The sequence below is a fragment of the Glandiceps talaboti genome, chromosome 11 (genome assembly GCF_964340395.1).
Source record: "Glandiceps talaboti chromosome 11, keGlaTala1.1, whole genome shotgun sequence".
Classification (NCBI taxonomy): Eukaryota; Metazoa; Hemichordata; class Enteropneusta; family Spengelidae; genus Glandiceps; species Glandiceps talaboti.
Genome location: NC_135559.1, coordinates 8,837,292 through 8,854,426, shown reverse-complemented (window position 1 = coordinate 8,854,426; position 17,135 = coordinate 8,837,292). Strand labels below are relative to the sequence as shown.

General features: G+C 35.7%; 2 protein-coding genes across 3 annotated transcripts; one reads left to right on the top strand and one right to left on the bottom strand.

Moving 5' to 3' along the window:
- The first annotated feature begins 94 nt into the window (after positions 1–94).
- On the top strand, positions 95–8,818 carry LOC144442512 (ribonuclease H2 subunit B-like). Of its 2 annotated transcripts, none has more exons than XM_078131876.1 (10): positions 95–256; positions 691–762; positions 1,474–1,581; positions 2,443–2,516; positions 2,962–3,076; positions 4,275–4,442; positions 4,985–5,066; positions 5,717–5,771; positions 6,702–6,785; positions 7,984–8,818. In XM_078131876.1, the coding sequence occupies exons 1-10, from the start codon at positions 184–186 to the stop codon at positions 8,089–8,091; spliced, it is 939 nt and encodes a 312-aa protein (XP_077988002.1). In that variant the 5' UTR covers positions 95–183; the 3' UTR covers positions 8,092–8,818. The 2 variants fall into 2 exon arrangements, with proteins under 2 accessions (XP_077988002.1, XP_077988001.1); XM_078131875.1 differs by having other exon boundaries at positions 2,962–3,080; positions 4,279–4,442.
- Positions 8,819–13,673: 4,855 nt separating this feature from the next.
- LOC144442768 (tripartite motif-containing protein 2-like) lies at positions 13,674–15,896 on the bottom strand. The gene has a single exon (XM_078132141.1). It carries the CDS (start codon positions 15,894–15,896, stop codon positions 13,674–13,676), a length of 2,223 nt encoding a protein of 740 aa, XP_077988267.1.
- Between the last annotated feature and the right edge of the window lie 1,239 nt (positions 15,897–17,135).

Here is a 17,135-nt window from a genome sequence, read left to right as displayed (position 1 = left end):
GTGTATTGATGACCCTTGACCTCAGTCACCTGACTTTAAAAATCTTTCCCGCGTTTTCAAGTCAAAGGTTAACGAGAGTCGTCGTTGTTCAATGTTGTTGATATTGTGGTTTGTGCTTGGGTTTGAATCCATCGACTTCTGTAACGTAAGTCGCCCTTCAGACTGAGACAACATCAGGTCAACATGCCTAAAGTCAGCAAGAAAAAGCGTAAAGCGTCAGAAACAGAGCAAAAGCAGTGGGTTTTAATCGCACAAGGTGAGAAATGCATGATGAGTGAAAAAAAAAATATCTGGAAACTGGAATCTACATCTTCCTCTAGCTGTTTAATGTTGGTCATTCTTCTTTAGGAGGGTAATACTGTATCCTATGTTGTCATTCTTTGAATAGAGCTGCCAGTCGTGGTAAACAGATTGCTACTGTTGTCTGCCATATTTCATGATACATGAAATGTACATACATGTATATACAATATACAATATGCAACAAAATAGTTCACGGCATCTCAAATCATTGCAAGATATACTGTACTTCAAGATGATAAAATGTTTACTTGTAGTAGTAATTTGTATGTGGGTTTACAATTATAATAACAAAGGCTGTCATGTTGAACTAAAATAGCATAAAATATACTGTGCATTATATCTAATTAGTAAGGATAAAAAAATTATCATCTGCCAATATTTTGACAGAAAATGAACTGACAGAAGTGAAAGAAGATGAACAGGAACCCAATTTTGTGAAATTAAGACATCCTAAAACAGGTAAGTATTCAATAAATGTCACTATGAAGTCTGTAATAATCAGAAGGGGGCAGAGTCTTCATATTGTGGGAAACTTAGAATGGTATAACAGCAGCAAAGACAGGCAATTTTTGTGTATGATTATAAAACTTGTTGTAGTTGCAACTTAAGCGATTTTCATTTTTTCATCAAGAAACCAAAGATATACTTGTAAAAATGGTTCAGTTAGAACTTACCGGTACTTATAGAGACATTACCTGTTGATTCGCAAATTGACAGAAAAAATATACATAGAATAACCGTGATGTATCATACATTGTACATGTACAGTCTCCACATGTGTCTAATATAAAAAAAACCAAATGCATGTATGATTGATCTGGTGCCCTTAAAGTGATAACCTGCCCAAAGTCATTATTGTGATAATAAGTCCATGACTTCATTTGCCTAATATATATTATGGGATAGCAAAATTTCTTGGTATGAGCAGTCAGCAGTGTGTGTGATAAAAATGTCATGTTGCTCCATCCTCTCCAATGACCGATGTGTGAGGGCACCATACCTTACAGACTATCACCAATGATATCATAACTTTTGTAATACATGTAAGAATAAAACTAAAAATGCAGAATTGCTGAAAGTCATTCAGATAGAGAATGTTGGCATTGTATATGTCGCCTGCCAACCATCGTTTTCATGAAATCACCAGTATTTCCTTTTTCTCGTTTGTAGACCAAGGTGCTATGTTTATGTTTACTGCCAATGATTGTAAAGTTTTTGAAGTTTTAAGATTTGAAGACAATTACAGATCCTGGTTTATCCAAGAGACAGTGCAACAAGGTATGGTAATAGGTATGACAGCTGTGATGTGGTATGACATTTCACCTCAGTGTTCACCCCACTACAGAGAAAGCAAGGTGCAAACACTGTCCTTGTCACCCAGGCAGCACCATGCTTGGCAGGTTTCTACCGTGCTTCAAAAGTGTTCTACCCTCCTTTAGCTTTGACAAAATCATAATAATACTTTCACATGAAGAGAAATGGCTGATCCCCAATGTACATGTGTGTATGTGTTAAATTAAGCGTCAGACTTTGTTCCAGTGTTGGAGACATGCATATTATATGCTGATCACTATGTAAACCAATATGCAAATTACCATGTTATTTATATGTAAAATAATATGCAAATTAGCCACAATCCTTGCAAACTATCCTGGAGAGAACACTGGTTATGGTATGAGAGGTGTGATATGTCACCTGTCACCAATCTAGCATTCTGATAGGTCAAGAGATATGTAGATATTCCATATTTTTTTACCAAATCTGCATTCTTGCATTTCTCGGGTTGGAGTGTTGGTTATGATCCACTGACAAGAACACATTTGTTGTAGCCTGCATGTGTTTTATTGACTGTACGTGTAGTTGGCTGACATGTAGACACTACAATATTCATTACAAACATACACAATTCTGAGCATGTGATCATTGGTGATACAACTTGACAATAATCCGGGATGCAACATTTTAACATACCAGAATAATTTAATTATGATTTTATGTAAGCCTTTTCACCCGCGTAAAAAGCTTATCAACTCAGCTTGTGTACAGCAAAGTTTTCATCTCAATTTTCTGCAAGGTTGACACACTAACTGGACTTATAACGTTTTCAGTTTTAGCCTTTTTTTAAATTTTCATTTCCAGATGGCAGCATTTACATGACAACACCGATGGATCCATTGTTTCTGATTCTTCCTTATCTCATCAAAGCTGACCAGGTAATGTCAATAGTGTACTAAAGTTATTAATGTCACACTGTGCATTGATTCGACAACAGACTCAGTTTGTGCTGAATTCTTTATATTTAGGAATGTTATGTAAAAACAATGAAATAAAAGGGGCCATTACTTAACTGATTGTTCTGTGCTGCTCACATTTTCAAAATATCAATTAGTCCTTGTGAAGATTCTGGTTCACTTTCATAATGCTCAAACAAATTACCATAGAATGGTCCTGTAGTTGAGGTAGTCTTTTCATTAAATCATATTTGGAAGTGTTCATTTGCAAATTCTATTTACAACATTACTCATCTTTTTTTTTTTTACACATTTATAATTTTTTGCAATTCTCTGAGTTGAAAACACAGATGTGTGACTTTCTTATAGTTTTTTTTTTGTAAAATCTGAAATAAATAAATTAAAAAAGATTTTGTTTTTTCATCAGAGTGGAATGTTTATGACATTAGATCAGATTGTGATAGATGAAGATTACCCACAATGCACCAAAATACTTGGTTGTCGTGGTATTTCAGACTTACATCACATTGCAGATTGTAAAGGTAGGTAATGATGTCTGGTTTTACGTGTTTTCTTGGCAGATAAAGGGGGTATTCAGGTACCATTGCCTGCAATGTGTGAGTGAAAGTGTGGCATACAGGCACTTGGAATATTTTCATGAATGCCTGCACTATATTGTCTGCAGCAGACAATTTTGTAAGCACAAGTGCAAATACCTTGCTCACACAGGTACCCTTGCATCATTGGGTTCTGTTACCATTACATATTTTTATTCAAAAAATACAACTTCTGTGAAAATATAGGTGTGTGTGCTAATGCAGATTCATGTGCATACAATGGTCATGCACCCAATAGCACACTAGTGTAATGTATTTGATATAATATTGCACTGCTAGTAAAAATACCATGGTATGTGCATGCACTGATATAAGTCATCTTTGGTACATATGTAGTGCAATGATAGCAAATCAACTGTCAATACAGACACAAAACAATACTGTAATTGCAAGATGTTGAAATAAGTGGGTACACTCACAGCAGGGTGCCATTGCTGACAGCAAATCTTTCTCAAGTGGCCACACCTTTCAACTTCGTTCAGTGTTCACACTATCTTGGTGCTTATACCTGCAAAACCAAGGGATTGCTATCACCCACTTGTGTGATATACCGCATACACCAGCAAAAGTTTCAATTAAATTGTGTCGATCTTCATTTGCTGATAGCTTGTTTTCCATGATAATAACAATACACAATATTGTAGCTAAAATGATGTAGGCTTGGTGTTTCACTCAGGGACATTACATTTTTGACACAGAGCTAGACATATTTCGACTCTAGACTAACAATAACAGAGACACAATAAACTTTTGCCCAATCACATTGAACACTGATAAGCATGGCTATTCTTTCACACTGCAGTAAAAACAGACTTCTAATGAAAACATTACACAGATGGTTTTAATGGCTGCAATTGTTTAGTTTCTAACTGATAATCAACATTTCAACTTGACTACTTCTACATTCCCACTGTGCACAGCAAGTATGTAATTGTTTCTTTTGCATTAGAAGTTGTCTGAGGGTGTGTATTATATGTCATGTTACATGAGTGAAACTCTAAGTCTACATCATTTTAGCTGTATTTTCACTTTAGATGATAAAGTTGTCATTTTATCAGATATACCCTAAAAGTTTCATTTCTTGTTTTTTTTCAATGTCTCTCTTTATACCCAATACTCGTAGGTAGTGGAGAAATGAAGGCATACAGGTACAACAAACAGACGACACTAGAATGGCTGAAAGGGAAAGTAGAAAGAACGTCACTTGTACTTAAAGAAAAAAACATACACGCTGGTAGTGGTGCCAAAGTTGAAACATTTGTCAGAAGTAGGAAAGATGAAACATCAAAAGGTGATTTTGTAATTTTAGAACAATTTGTTTTTGTTCAAATTTCATTTTCATAAACTAGGCAACTGCTTTTTGTTACCCTCAAACTCTCTACAGGGTCAAAGATGACAAAATTTTACATTCATTTAAAGTGTATGAGTACACCAAACGAAACACAGCATAAAGACCCATGTTTATAAGGTCAAAGGTGACTGTTGCATGACGTACTCAGCTCATGTACATGTGCAGAATGCTAGACTAGTTTTTACAAGAAAAGACGACGCTAAGAATACAAAAAACTACACATATTTATGGATGTTTTTTAGTGGGAAATACATGAGTGTAACAGAAGTCTGGCGAGATAGAGTTGGTGAAACAATGACGGCCATGTTGGATATGGATGGCCATTTTGGATATTGACTGCAATTGCAATTTTTGATATGGGCGGCCATTTTGGATATGCCTCAGAGAACAGTTTCCATTTATGATTTTATATGAAATGTAGAGTCCAGAGAACACGACAACATGTTTCACTAAAAATCATTGAACTGTTTGTTGTCTTTCAGATGATTATCTCCAATATGCTCATGGCTTAGTATCAGATTATCTTTGTACAGAATTAAGTGAAGAACTTTACTCATTTTTAGGGTAAGTTACAAAAAATCTTTTCTCTTCACAAGATCGTTTTGATAGCTTGTTTCTTAGCAACAGGATGTGCATAATGATAATCTTTTGCTAGCAGTGTTCTTGTGAATGGTAGTATAAGTAAGTATGTAAAATCTGCCTAAGTTCTCTTCGTATGTTACAAGGGTTACCCACCAAATTCACGGAACAAAGTATAGATAATGTTTTTATTAGCCTTGGTGGATGGGGCTTATGTGTTGGGTTCTGTCCGTCCGTCCATCCACCCTCATATGTCTGGCATGCACCAGGTGATTTCAACCAAACCTGGCACAAAGGTGAAATACAATGTGATACGTATGTACATCACTTTGTTTTGCAACTGTATCAAATATGGCCGAATGGCAGTCATGTTTGTTAAACTTCACAGTATGCATCATATCTTTGGAGGTGTAATATGCAGTGACACCATTCAAATGCCTACATCATCCATATTCTCAACTTACTTGGGTAAATTCCATTCTGGCTACATTGTACAACTTTACTGCTATAGCTCTGTCCCACTTTTGCTATGGACTGTGTGGGCTACTATGTCCAGTGATTCTCCCCATAAACCCAAGGTTCATGAACAGATACATGTAATTCATCATTCTTCCTCCTACTTATTTTTTCAACAGAATCAAAGACAATTTTGAAGAATCAAAAACTAAAACAGAAGGACCTCCAGCAAAGGTAATGGTCAGGAAGTTACAGAGCTAAGACAGTGTTTTATTCAAAAAAAAACCCTCCTAACACATTTGACATAAACATTTCTGTTATACATAACTGCTGAAAAGTAAAAAAACTAATTTATTCTATATTAGGTGATAGCAAAACATCAAAAATAATGATTTTATCCGTACACTACACTATGCCACGCCACACAACACTACACTACACCACACTACACTACACTACACCATGCCACACCACACACACACACTACACTACACAAAACTGTACAACACTACACTGCACCACACTACACTACACAACACTAGACACATGCTATAATAAACTACATGTAGTTAGGAGAGAAACAGTCACACTTACTAAAATATTTACTGTACATTGCGCTGATTAATATTTGTGTGTGTGTGTGTGTATAGGATTGAGAAAGGGAGAAATTTAACAGAAAATATAGACTATATATATTTATCATATGGATACATAAATATACATGTACACATGAATGCACCCATAAACACTGTTACACACTCATTCACGCATGACCATATGAGCTGTCAGCCATGCTGTAAATCGCCAAGTATGTAATATACATTGATTGTCATTGGCCGAGTGGTTAAACCACTTGCCTCTTACCACTGTAGCCGGGTTTGAACCCATTCAGGGTTTGGTTAAATTTACCATGCTGTTAGTAAGAAGAGTGTCATTCAGTTTGACTCTACAGAACAACACAGGTTTTACCAGGTACTTCGGTTTCCTCCTGCGTTAACACTGAACCCATGATGGATGGCCCTAACTGGACTTCTTGGGAGACAAGTGTTCATATACTTAGAGAACTATCCAGTACAAATAAAGATTATTATTTATTATTATTACTATTATTTAATATTATGTACATGTATTAACATTTCATTATTTCTTTGATAATTTTCTCAGAAAGCCAAACTTACAAATGGATCCGAACCAGATGAAGACTACACTAAGTTTAATAGTAAAGAAACAAACAAACAGACTGAAAAGGTAGGTACTTGTATTAAATATAGGAGATTTATGGTGAAATTGTAATTTGGTCCAGCTACATACCACTGTATTTTCATGTAGTTTCATGGATCATATGTTCTGCAAGAGTTCCTAAATATCAAATAACAGATATGAATGAGGGAAGCATGACAAAATTTTGTTTCCATTACTATGTGCTTTATATCTATCTTTGGGTATTTATTTTGGAGTTTTAATTTATAAAACAAATTTGTCATGGCTTCCTACTTGAAAAATCAATTATGAAACAATATATGCCAAGTCCTTGTTTGTAATGCAATAAATTGCAAAAGATTAGTAAATGTACACATATATGACTATAACTGATAAGCATTTGATAAGCATTCCATGAATATTAATGGTTAATTTACATAACTAATGGTTTTTGGTAATAAGGTATATCTTAAAAATGCATGCTTCAAATTGAATATAATTTGGTACATACTTCAAACGAAACAAATGGCACATGTCTTGAAAGTTTGTTGATGTAGCTTTCAGTTTTAATGAGACATTTGCATAATTAATGATTTTCACTAATTAGGCTATATGTGAAGAGTGTAAGCTTCAAGTGCTATATAATTTGGTACATCCATTCATGATACTACTGAGGGTGCACATGTCTCATAAAGCTTACTGATATAATGCTTAGTTTTAAGGAGTCATTTGCATAATTAATGATTTCACTGATATAATGCTTAGTTTTAAGGAGGTATTTGCATAATTAATGATTTTCAGTAATTAGGTTACTAGTATATCGTGAGAATGCATATTTCAACTTCAACACAATTTGGTACATACGTCAAACACAACTAATCGTATATGTTCTGTTGCATTCCAACAATTGATTGTTGCTGTGTGTAAGAATGAAAATCTAAAGACTCCACCCTTATGAAAGGCATTCAGTTTAAATCTGGTTCCATTCCCATTTTAAGTGTAAAAAAGTGTTCATGGATGTAGGGAACAATGTTGCTAAGCTGGTGACTTGGCTTGAACCCTATCATGTGGTTGCTATGGACTTTAATAGGGGCTCAAGTGTGAGTGATTGTATCTCGTGTGACCTGCCGCTGGTTATTTGACAAAATACAATGGGAATGGGACCCAAAGTCCAGTTTAACAGTTTTACTACTTATGCCATGCCACCTCAGTTTATGTAAGAACTATTTCCTTTGTTTACACACAGTCTACAGGTAAACAGACAGCTGCACAGAAGGCACTCAAGAAAGTTGACAAGACAGGAATGAAGAGTATTTCTAGTTTCTTTGCACCAAAGTCCAAAACAAAGAAATAGTCAAATGATGTGTCAACGTACATGTAGAGGGTAGTAGAGTTCTTGTCACACACTCACAGAGCTCATATGAAACTGCCATTTTAGAGAGTATTGCAGATTTTTTATCTCCTAATGTTGGACTATGGTATTATGAATATACAGGAAAGAAATCTGTCACTGTATTTTTGAAATTAGTTGCATTTTCAGGACTGTATTTGAGAAAAGTTTGGTTGATACACCTTGGAAGTGTTGAGACACTGACCAGGGATCGAAAATTAACCCTTTAACTACCAACATTTGGGTTAAGTTACACCTGTTAGAACACTGCTAAAGTGTTTGTGTCGCTTACCTTCGCCATAACTATTTTGCATAAATTGCCAAACTAGGGAGTCCTATATGTTTATGTATAGTCACTGATATACATTTGAGTGCAGAAATCATGACAAAGACTCCATAGCTTATTAAAGGGGAACACCACTCCAGGAAATAAAGTTGTGTCACATTGAGATTGAGAAGCCCCAATAAAATAAATTGATATTTGTTTTCACTTAGATAATTAAATAAACAGAAATTTATTTAATTTATTGTGAAATAAAGGCATTTTCATAAACTAAGGTTCAGTAAAGAAAGCCTTATATTTTTTTTTTTGAGACATATACCATAATTGTGTTAGGCCATAAAAAAGAAAAGAATTGTTGCTGGTCAATTGTCTAAAGTGGTGCAATTTTTTTTATTTTTTTTTTAATTGTCAAACCTGTCACTCAAATCACTATTTATGGCAGTTACGTTTCTTTCTATTTAGAACTTTAGAGCAATTATGTATGTGAGGCAGATGTCATTTGCTTGTTCATGACTGGCTCTGCAGTTGTCTTCACTGAAGCAGCTATTAGTGTAAGGGTTATTTTTGTGTTCTCCCCCCAGATCAGCAGACTGCATGGGTTGAACAAACACACACAAAAAAGAACAAAGTGGGGGGGTGGGTGGTATTTAAGTGATGCGCACGCTGACCAGAAACAATTCTTTCTCTTTTTTTGCCTTATGTATTGATATTCAAAACTGCCCTTATGGAATTGACTGAACACATTTTGTTAAACCATATACATTCAAAACTGCCTACAAAAAAAGCATTATGAAATGAAAATGAAGAATTGGAAAATGTATGCTTTTTTTGGTCAAAATATGTTTAAATTTGAAAGTGTGTGCTGTGTGTTTATATGAACAATTCAACTTTGATGAATAAAGTGACTCCAAGTGGATTTATTCATATCAAGTATTTTTGTAAATTTGTATTTCAATATTTTAATGTCTGTTTGGTATCATGGGAAAATGTGATCGGATTGAAGATGTGTTGGGGGGTGTAATGATGAAACTATGAGCACTGTGATAAATTATTAAAGGCTCAGTTCTGACACGGATTAAACTTTAGGTGTGAAAACATTTGTCAGGTAGAGCTGTATCAAGAAAAAGTTGGTCCAGAATATAACTGAATGAAGTTATAGGGGAACACTACTCCAGGAAATAGAGACAGTTTCATCAACTATGAGTTCTGGAGAGTCGTTTGTATGACTTGAGTGGCCTGAAGACCAACATGTGGTCATTATATGTTGGCCAATTGTGCTGGTCACCTTCCTTTCTTACATGTGAACCTCGTACCAGCCTTCAGAGTATTGTACAGAAGATACGCATTAAATTAGCTAGCGATGTGATAAACCATTACAGGTAAAATGATGTAGGCTTGGTGTTTCACTCAGTCAACATGACATTTAATACACACCCTCAGACATCTTCTAATGCAAAAGAAATAATTACATGGGTACCATGCACAGTGGGGATGTAGAAGTAGTCAAGTTGATAATGTTGATTATCAGTTAGAAAATAAACATTAAAATCATCAAGTCCGGATCCATGAGTAATGTTTTCAGTAGAAGCCTGGTTTAACTGCAGTGTGAAAGAATAGCAATGCTTCTCAGTGTTCAATGTGATTGGACAAAGTATCCTGCTGTGTTTATTGTGTCTCTGTTATTGTTAGTCTAGAGTCGAAATATGTCTATCTTTGTGTAAAAAACGTAATGTCCTATGAGAGAAACACAAAGCCTACACCATTTAGCCGTACTATACACAGAGACCAGACATACCCTGTGTCTTTGTTTACTATACCACTATACGTCAATGTACATAGAAGTCACATGACAGGGTTACTCAGAGTCCTAAGGTACAGATGAGATACATAGAAGACATGCATACATTTGGGTAGTCTGGATCATAACATTCGATGAAGGCTAGTAGTAGTACTAGACTAATACTTAGCCCTTCAAAGTTACACTGGATAAATGACTGACTAATTGTAGTTGAAACTGGTGTCAATAATTCGGTGCGTTTGTACTCAATATTTAATGGATAGTGGGAAAGGCTTATATTTCAATCTCATAAGCTATTTTCACTTATAATTGATTTTATAATAATTTTAACATTAGTAAGTCATTACACTCACTACCGGTATTTAGAGTTACTAATGGCATTCACACAGTACTGATGACGTTCACAGTTATTGATGACATTCAGTTATTGATGACATTCACAGTTATTGATGACATTCAGTTATTGATGACATTCACAATTATTGATGACATTCACAGTTATTGACGTTCACACAGTTATTGATGACATTCACAGTTATTGATGACATTTGATGACATTCACATTTATTGATGACATTCACAGTTATTGATGGCATTCACACAGTTATTGATGACGTTCACTTGCAATTACTGACGATATTCATACATTTATTGATGATCAAGTTCACAGTTGGAAAGAACTTGGTTCTGAAGTGATCAAAAAAGGAAGCAAACAAGTAGAAAAGGGGGGGGTCATGTGATTTGCATTCAACCGACAGGTTGCATGTCACTTTCACTCTCCTGTAAATACTGAAATTTTCCACTAAATTTGACAAATTTCCACACAATTTTGATGTTGAACGTTGCTTGGCAATGAGGATGAGCCTTGAGACATGGAGTCGCATTGGTTGTTTTGTTCAAGCCCCCCCCCCCCCCCCCCACCTAAAAAAAGAAAAAAAAGAAGATAATGCATATTAAACAAACATATACACCAGCACTCATTTACTCATTCTGTATCACATCTGTCTTGTAACTAGAGTGGTTATATCACTCCGCGACGGGAAAATAAAGTCCTTAACACAAGTTTGTCATAAAAATCAAGACATTTTATTTGAACTAAGTAATAGGAAAGTACCCCTTAACCTAAAATGATGTCAACTGACATCAGTGTATATATGGTATGTAGAATAATCAATGTGTTGATCAAATATAAGTAGTGATGCATGTACAAAGGACGCAGTATCACAGGTCATAGGTCATTCCCTTAATCTGCATAATGTCAAAGGTTAACATTCTCACAATACGCTAAGACTTGTATACGAGTGCCAAAGTTGAAGGCAATACAGTCCCTGAAAATAAGTTTGAATAAATTTCCGCAACAAGGAGATAATTATAAGCACATTACTGGACTATTACTTGTAAAGAGAACAATATACTGTGAATAGTTAGAATACTAGTATACTCAACATTTATCTGATCAGGTTATATAGACACTCTATTGTTTACTTTGCTAGTCAGTACACACACCAAATGTTATGGGTTGAAATTCTAAACCTTTCAATATTTTCGTATAACCCAGAAATGCGACCTTTGAGATCCATTTGAAATTCTCTAGTAATCATTACATGTTTCTCATAAAAACTTCAACATACTAGGTAACACGCACAATAAAATTCACAAATATAAAAATAAGGAAAGTTAAATGACAGAGGTGTAAGGGGTGAGATCAATAGTTCAATATTGGATTAAAAAAACCTAAATTCTTTTACTTTGGGGTGGGAGTGGGAGATTGGGCCATTTCAATTCTCACTACAAAATCGATTTTACTTGTAATGGATTTGTTTTGTATCCCTGAAAAAAATATCAAATTGAGAAATGGAAGAATTTTAGCTATAGTAAATGCATGGCCCTAAAATAAAGTACAGTGTCAACAAAAGAACAAGTTTTTCTTAACTTGGTTTTACTGTCTGAGGCCGAATTTAGTTTTTTTTATCCTATATTGAATTATTTATTGTGCCCCTAACTTGTCATTGGTATAATGTATTCTCAAATGAATCTTAAAAGATAGATCATAAGCAAACTTATATATATGCCAATGGCAATACAATCTAAAAGATAACATAATTATCAAATGCTATGTAGGTAAGCTGAGTAACTAGTGAAATAGTAACACTGGATTGAGTATCAAGAAGCTAGTCTAGTGCTATCCTTCATCAAATCTCAATATCTCTATTTACGGCTAGCTCACTGAGGTCCTGAGATGAAATTTCAAATTCAATCTATTGTTATGAGGCATAAATCAGTCTCATCTGTGGACAGTTCATGTTTGGATGCGTTGCTATGCGACCATTGTTACTATTTGCAGAGACACATCACATGTGCTCTTTCAGTTTTTAACTCGAGCTGTGTTTCCCTCAAATTTCAAGTGTTTGTGAAATATCAAACAATCTGTAATGTCCAGTTTATAGTAACGATTTGTCTGGAGAGTATATATCCATGGCCAATTAATGATAGTATTGTATCATTTGTCTTGTGTCTATGTACATAACTCCTGGCATTGATAGCAGGATTATGTATTCAATAATTATGACAGAGCAGTGTGTTTAAGTGTTATTATGTTCATAAATTTAACATACTCCTTTAGTTAAAGATAACAGGTGTATACACTTATCAATATCATATTGCTAAAATATTTACATCAATAAATTCATTACATTTACAAATATATACAAACTTATGTAAACAAGTACATTGTACACATTACTATGTGTATCAAAAGTTACTAATGCCATTTACAAAGTTACTGATGATGTTGGCACAGTTACTGATGACATTTACATTTACCGATGACATTTACAGTCACTGGTGATATTTACACAGTCACTGGTGACGTTCACACAGTTACTGATGACGTTTACACAGTTACTGGTGACATTTACAGTTGCTGGTGACTTTCACACAGTTACTGATTATGTTTACACAGTTACTGGTGACTTTCACACAGTTACTGATTATGTTTACACAGTTACTGGTGACTTTCACACAGTTACCGATGACGTTTACACAGTTACTGATTACATTTACACAGTTACTGGTGACATTTACAGTCACTGGTGATGTTTACAGTCACTGGTGATGTTTACACAGTCACTGGTGACGTTTACACAGTCACTTCCGACATTTACACAGTTACTGGTGACTTTCACATAGTTACTGATGATGCTGACACAGTTACTGGTGACATTCACACTCTTTACTGAATAGGTACAACGTCTAAAATGATTTCATACAGACGAGACCAAAGAAAGACTGTGCAGGCAAGGTTCACTATGGAAATGACAACAACATCTACTTTGGTTGATTTCAAATATTTCTAGTTTTTGAGCTCATAAAGTAGTTTGACAGTGGATTACTGTGATGTTATTGTTCAACTGACTATTTGGTGATATTTTACGGAACAAAATATTCAGTTGTCAAAATTTCCCTTCACTGAGCAAATACTTTGACACAGTGACCATCATAATCAGCAACTATCACTTTCCCAAATGGCTCGTCATCAGTAACACAGATTCCAATGGGATATTTCAATCCATCTTTCTCACTATCAATACGACAGATGAAATTACCCTTAGAATCAAACTTCAACACTCGTTTGTTACCTTCATCACACACATACACATTATCGTGTTTGTCTGTATCTACACCACGGGGATAACTCAGCTGACTATCTTTATTTCCCTGATTTCCAAATGTGAATAAGAAATTACCATCGGCATCATAGACCTGCATTCGATTATTACCATAATCACTTACAATGACATTGCCTCTACTATTAATGCAAACATCTTCAGGGCTGGAAAGATTTCCCTTTCCACTACCGGGACTACCAAAACATTTCAATTTCTCACCATCCTGATTGTGTATTCGTATACAATGTGATTCATCATCAACAACATACACATTGTTGTTGATTGGACTGATGGCAATGCCTCTTGGACGATTGATTTCACCTTTGAAACTTTTCATAAATTTCCAATTTACATCAAATACTAATACCTGCTTTCCATTCGTGTCTGTGACATATCTCATTTTACCATCACGTGACATTGCTGCATAACATGGATAGAATTTATTTGTGTAACCTGTATTTGTAATCATCTTTCCACATTGATCTGGCAATGTAAATAACTGCAATCTTTCATTTCCCCACTTACATACTAATAAATCACCTTTGTCTGTCAAAGCTAAACCCCGTGGATCACTCACTTCTCCCTCCCCTGTACCCTTCTTACCTATTGTACAAACCAACCCTTTCTGGGGTATTACTTTAGTTGTGACTGGAGAACCATGTACAGGTTTTCCACACACTGATACTGACAGTTCATGTTCACCTTCTACCTTTACACGACTACTCACTGAGAATGTTTCATTGTTATTGTCAGTTACGTTCATGCTCTTCAGCTTTCCTCCTGGAACTGTTATCGTTGCATTAATGTCTTTGACTGACACCTTGGTTCCACCTTGTCCACCTTTGACTGTAAGTGTACCACGCATGTCTTCTCCTATTCTGTAGTGTGTAGCAACACTTTGAAGCTTGACCTCAGATAAGGTCACTGACCCTAACGATTTCGTCGCACAGAAATCATCATTTGGTTTGAAAACCATGAAATCGTTGGCAGCTGGTGTACATTTCGTCTGAAGATCTAGCAGTTGTTGTGTCTGTACAGTCACTCCTTTCTTTGTTGCCATCAGTTGTGCGGGATTACCGTACTCAGTGAGATTTTCTGCGAATTCTCGTACACTCGACATGTCGTTTTGTGAACCACCCAGCTCTTTCAGTTGTGCTTGTAAGGTCGTCTTTCTGGCTTCGTATTCGTCGTTTAGTTCTTTTAACATCTGTTCACCATTACTTTGTATTGTACGGGTGATTTCCTGAATTGTCTTTGTCATGTGTTCTTTCACTTTCATTTGCTCTGTATTAAAACTGACATCCAAGGCATCTGACATTTGTTGTATGGTAGTCGTACTATCAGTTGCTTCTTTCTCTTTTTCTTTCAGTTTATTCACCATCATAGTTACTTCTTTCTTGTATTCATCTGCCGCGTCTTTCAGATATTTGTGTTTATGTTCGGGAACTCTGTGATCAACCACTGTACAGTCAGTACAAATCGGAACCTCACACGTTTCACAGAAAAACTTGACCTGGTTTTCTGGGTGTTTGTCGCAGTAGACATCAGATTGTACCATGGTTGGGTCTTTAGACTTTACACTGTGATATTCATCCAGCGATATGAGGCGATGTGTACGTGTGGCTGGCAAACGTCCATGGGTACGTGCACAGTTGTCACACAGCTTCATGGAACATTCGATACACCACATAAAACGATCGCTGTTTTCAGTCAGGCAGCCGTCACAGCCCTTCGATTCGGTAGAACCACTGTCTCGCTGGGCGAACTCTTCGACCAAGTTGTTGACAAAAAAGTTACTTTGTAGGCTTGCCACACCCCCATCTGGTAGCCGGTGACTTCTCCGACAAACCGGGCATTCTAGTATACCTGCCGTCTTCACCCATTTACTCAGACAATGTTGACAAAATGTGTGAATACACGGTAGAATTTTAGCATTATTGTATCGCTCAGAACATATTGAACACAACAGAAACTTCTCACTGATTTTCTCAAAAAACCTGTTGTCTGCTTCTGACGCCATTCTTGCCAATTCAGTGATACTGCATGCCCGGACTACCTGGTAGGAACTGGATCATGTCGTTGGTAAAGGTCACCTGAGGTAACACGTGTCAAAGTTTAGTCTATTGTTAGAAATGGTTTTGTAGTACAGACGAGAAACATGGACAAGAAAGCATATTTTTACAAGAGCGCCCTCAACGTTTAATCGTTATCGTATGATAACCATAACTGCCATAGCCTATACCTTGAAATGTGTAATACAATGAAGTTCACCTTCTTGATCGTTAAAGGTGGTCTCCCCACAGTTATCCTGAAAAGAGGTCACTAAGTTAACAATTAAATTAGACTCGTGTTGTTACATGTATTCACACTGAGTTTTTTCCTCTGGCATCATTTACTTTATTGTCCAGTCCCTGCACGCATCAAAGTGTAACGTAAACTGTAATTTTAAACTGACCATGGGAAATTTGAAAAGTATGAATGGAATCCAACAAACAACCTTTTGGTGTAAAGCTGTAAAAGTTCTGTTTCCAGTGGTCGAGATATGGCACCATATTGTTACCAGAAAGAGATACGTGTAAATAGGGAACTTGCAATCCAGACTGAGCATGCTCAGATGCAAAGGACTATGGGATTATCTGAGGTTATCGTAATACCTAATCAGGAGCTACAGATAAAATAAACCTCCCACAATGGTCAGGGCAACTATGAATTCATCATTTGTGGTTAAAAACAATGTAACATTATTGTTTACAATACTATTTGATTAGTATTTATTATCAAATTTCCCATGATGCAACATTCAACATGGCGGGTTTGCAAGTTCCCTATTGCCCCATTTCTTTAAAACGTTAACGTTGTTACTTTTAACTCAGTTGAGAGAGCTTCATGCATTATCAGAGTTGTCTTATCACACATTACAATTGCAAAACAAAGTTTCCTGCAAAAAGTGATGTTGACATTTTCGTATACCATTATAGACAAGAACGTTTGTATTCCGCACTGGAATGTGGCACGCCCACAACGTCGAATCTTTCTGGCTTGTACCATCTATCATTACAGGATCTATATTGAAATGTTGTCCTGGTCCAAATTTCTAATTTCTCCTTACAAATTGCGTCAAACATTGAATCAAAATTAAAGTGCACAAAATTGATAATTGGAATATTATTTTATGAATAGCACATCTTAACGTAAAATATATTTATATAGTCGAACGCTATATGTGGAAAGGAGTAAGTTCAAGCAAAAACTGAAAACA

Coding starts and splice junctions, on each gene's coding strand:
- LOC144442512 (XM_078131876.1), top strand. CDS start 184: ATGCCTAAAGTCAGCAAGAAAAAGCGTAAAGCGTCAGAAACAGAGCAA. Junction 257..690: donor GTGGGTTTTAATCGCACAAG/GTGAGAAATGCA, acceptor ATATTTTGACAG/AAAATGAACTGACAGAAGTG. Junction 4,443..4,984: donor GAAAGATGAAACATCAAAAG/GTGATTTTGTAA, acceptor GTTGTCTTTCAG/ATGATTATCTCCAATATGCT.
- LOC144442768 (XM_078132141.1), bottom strand. CDS start 15,896: ATGGCGTCAGAAGCAGACAACAGGTTTTTTGAGAAAATCAGTGAGAAG.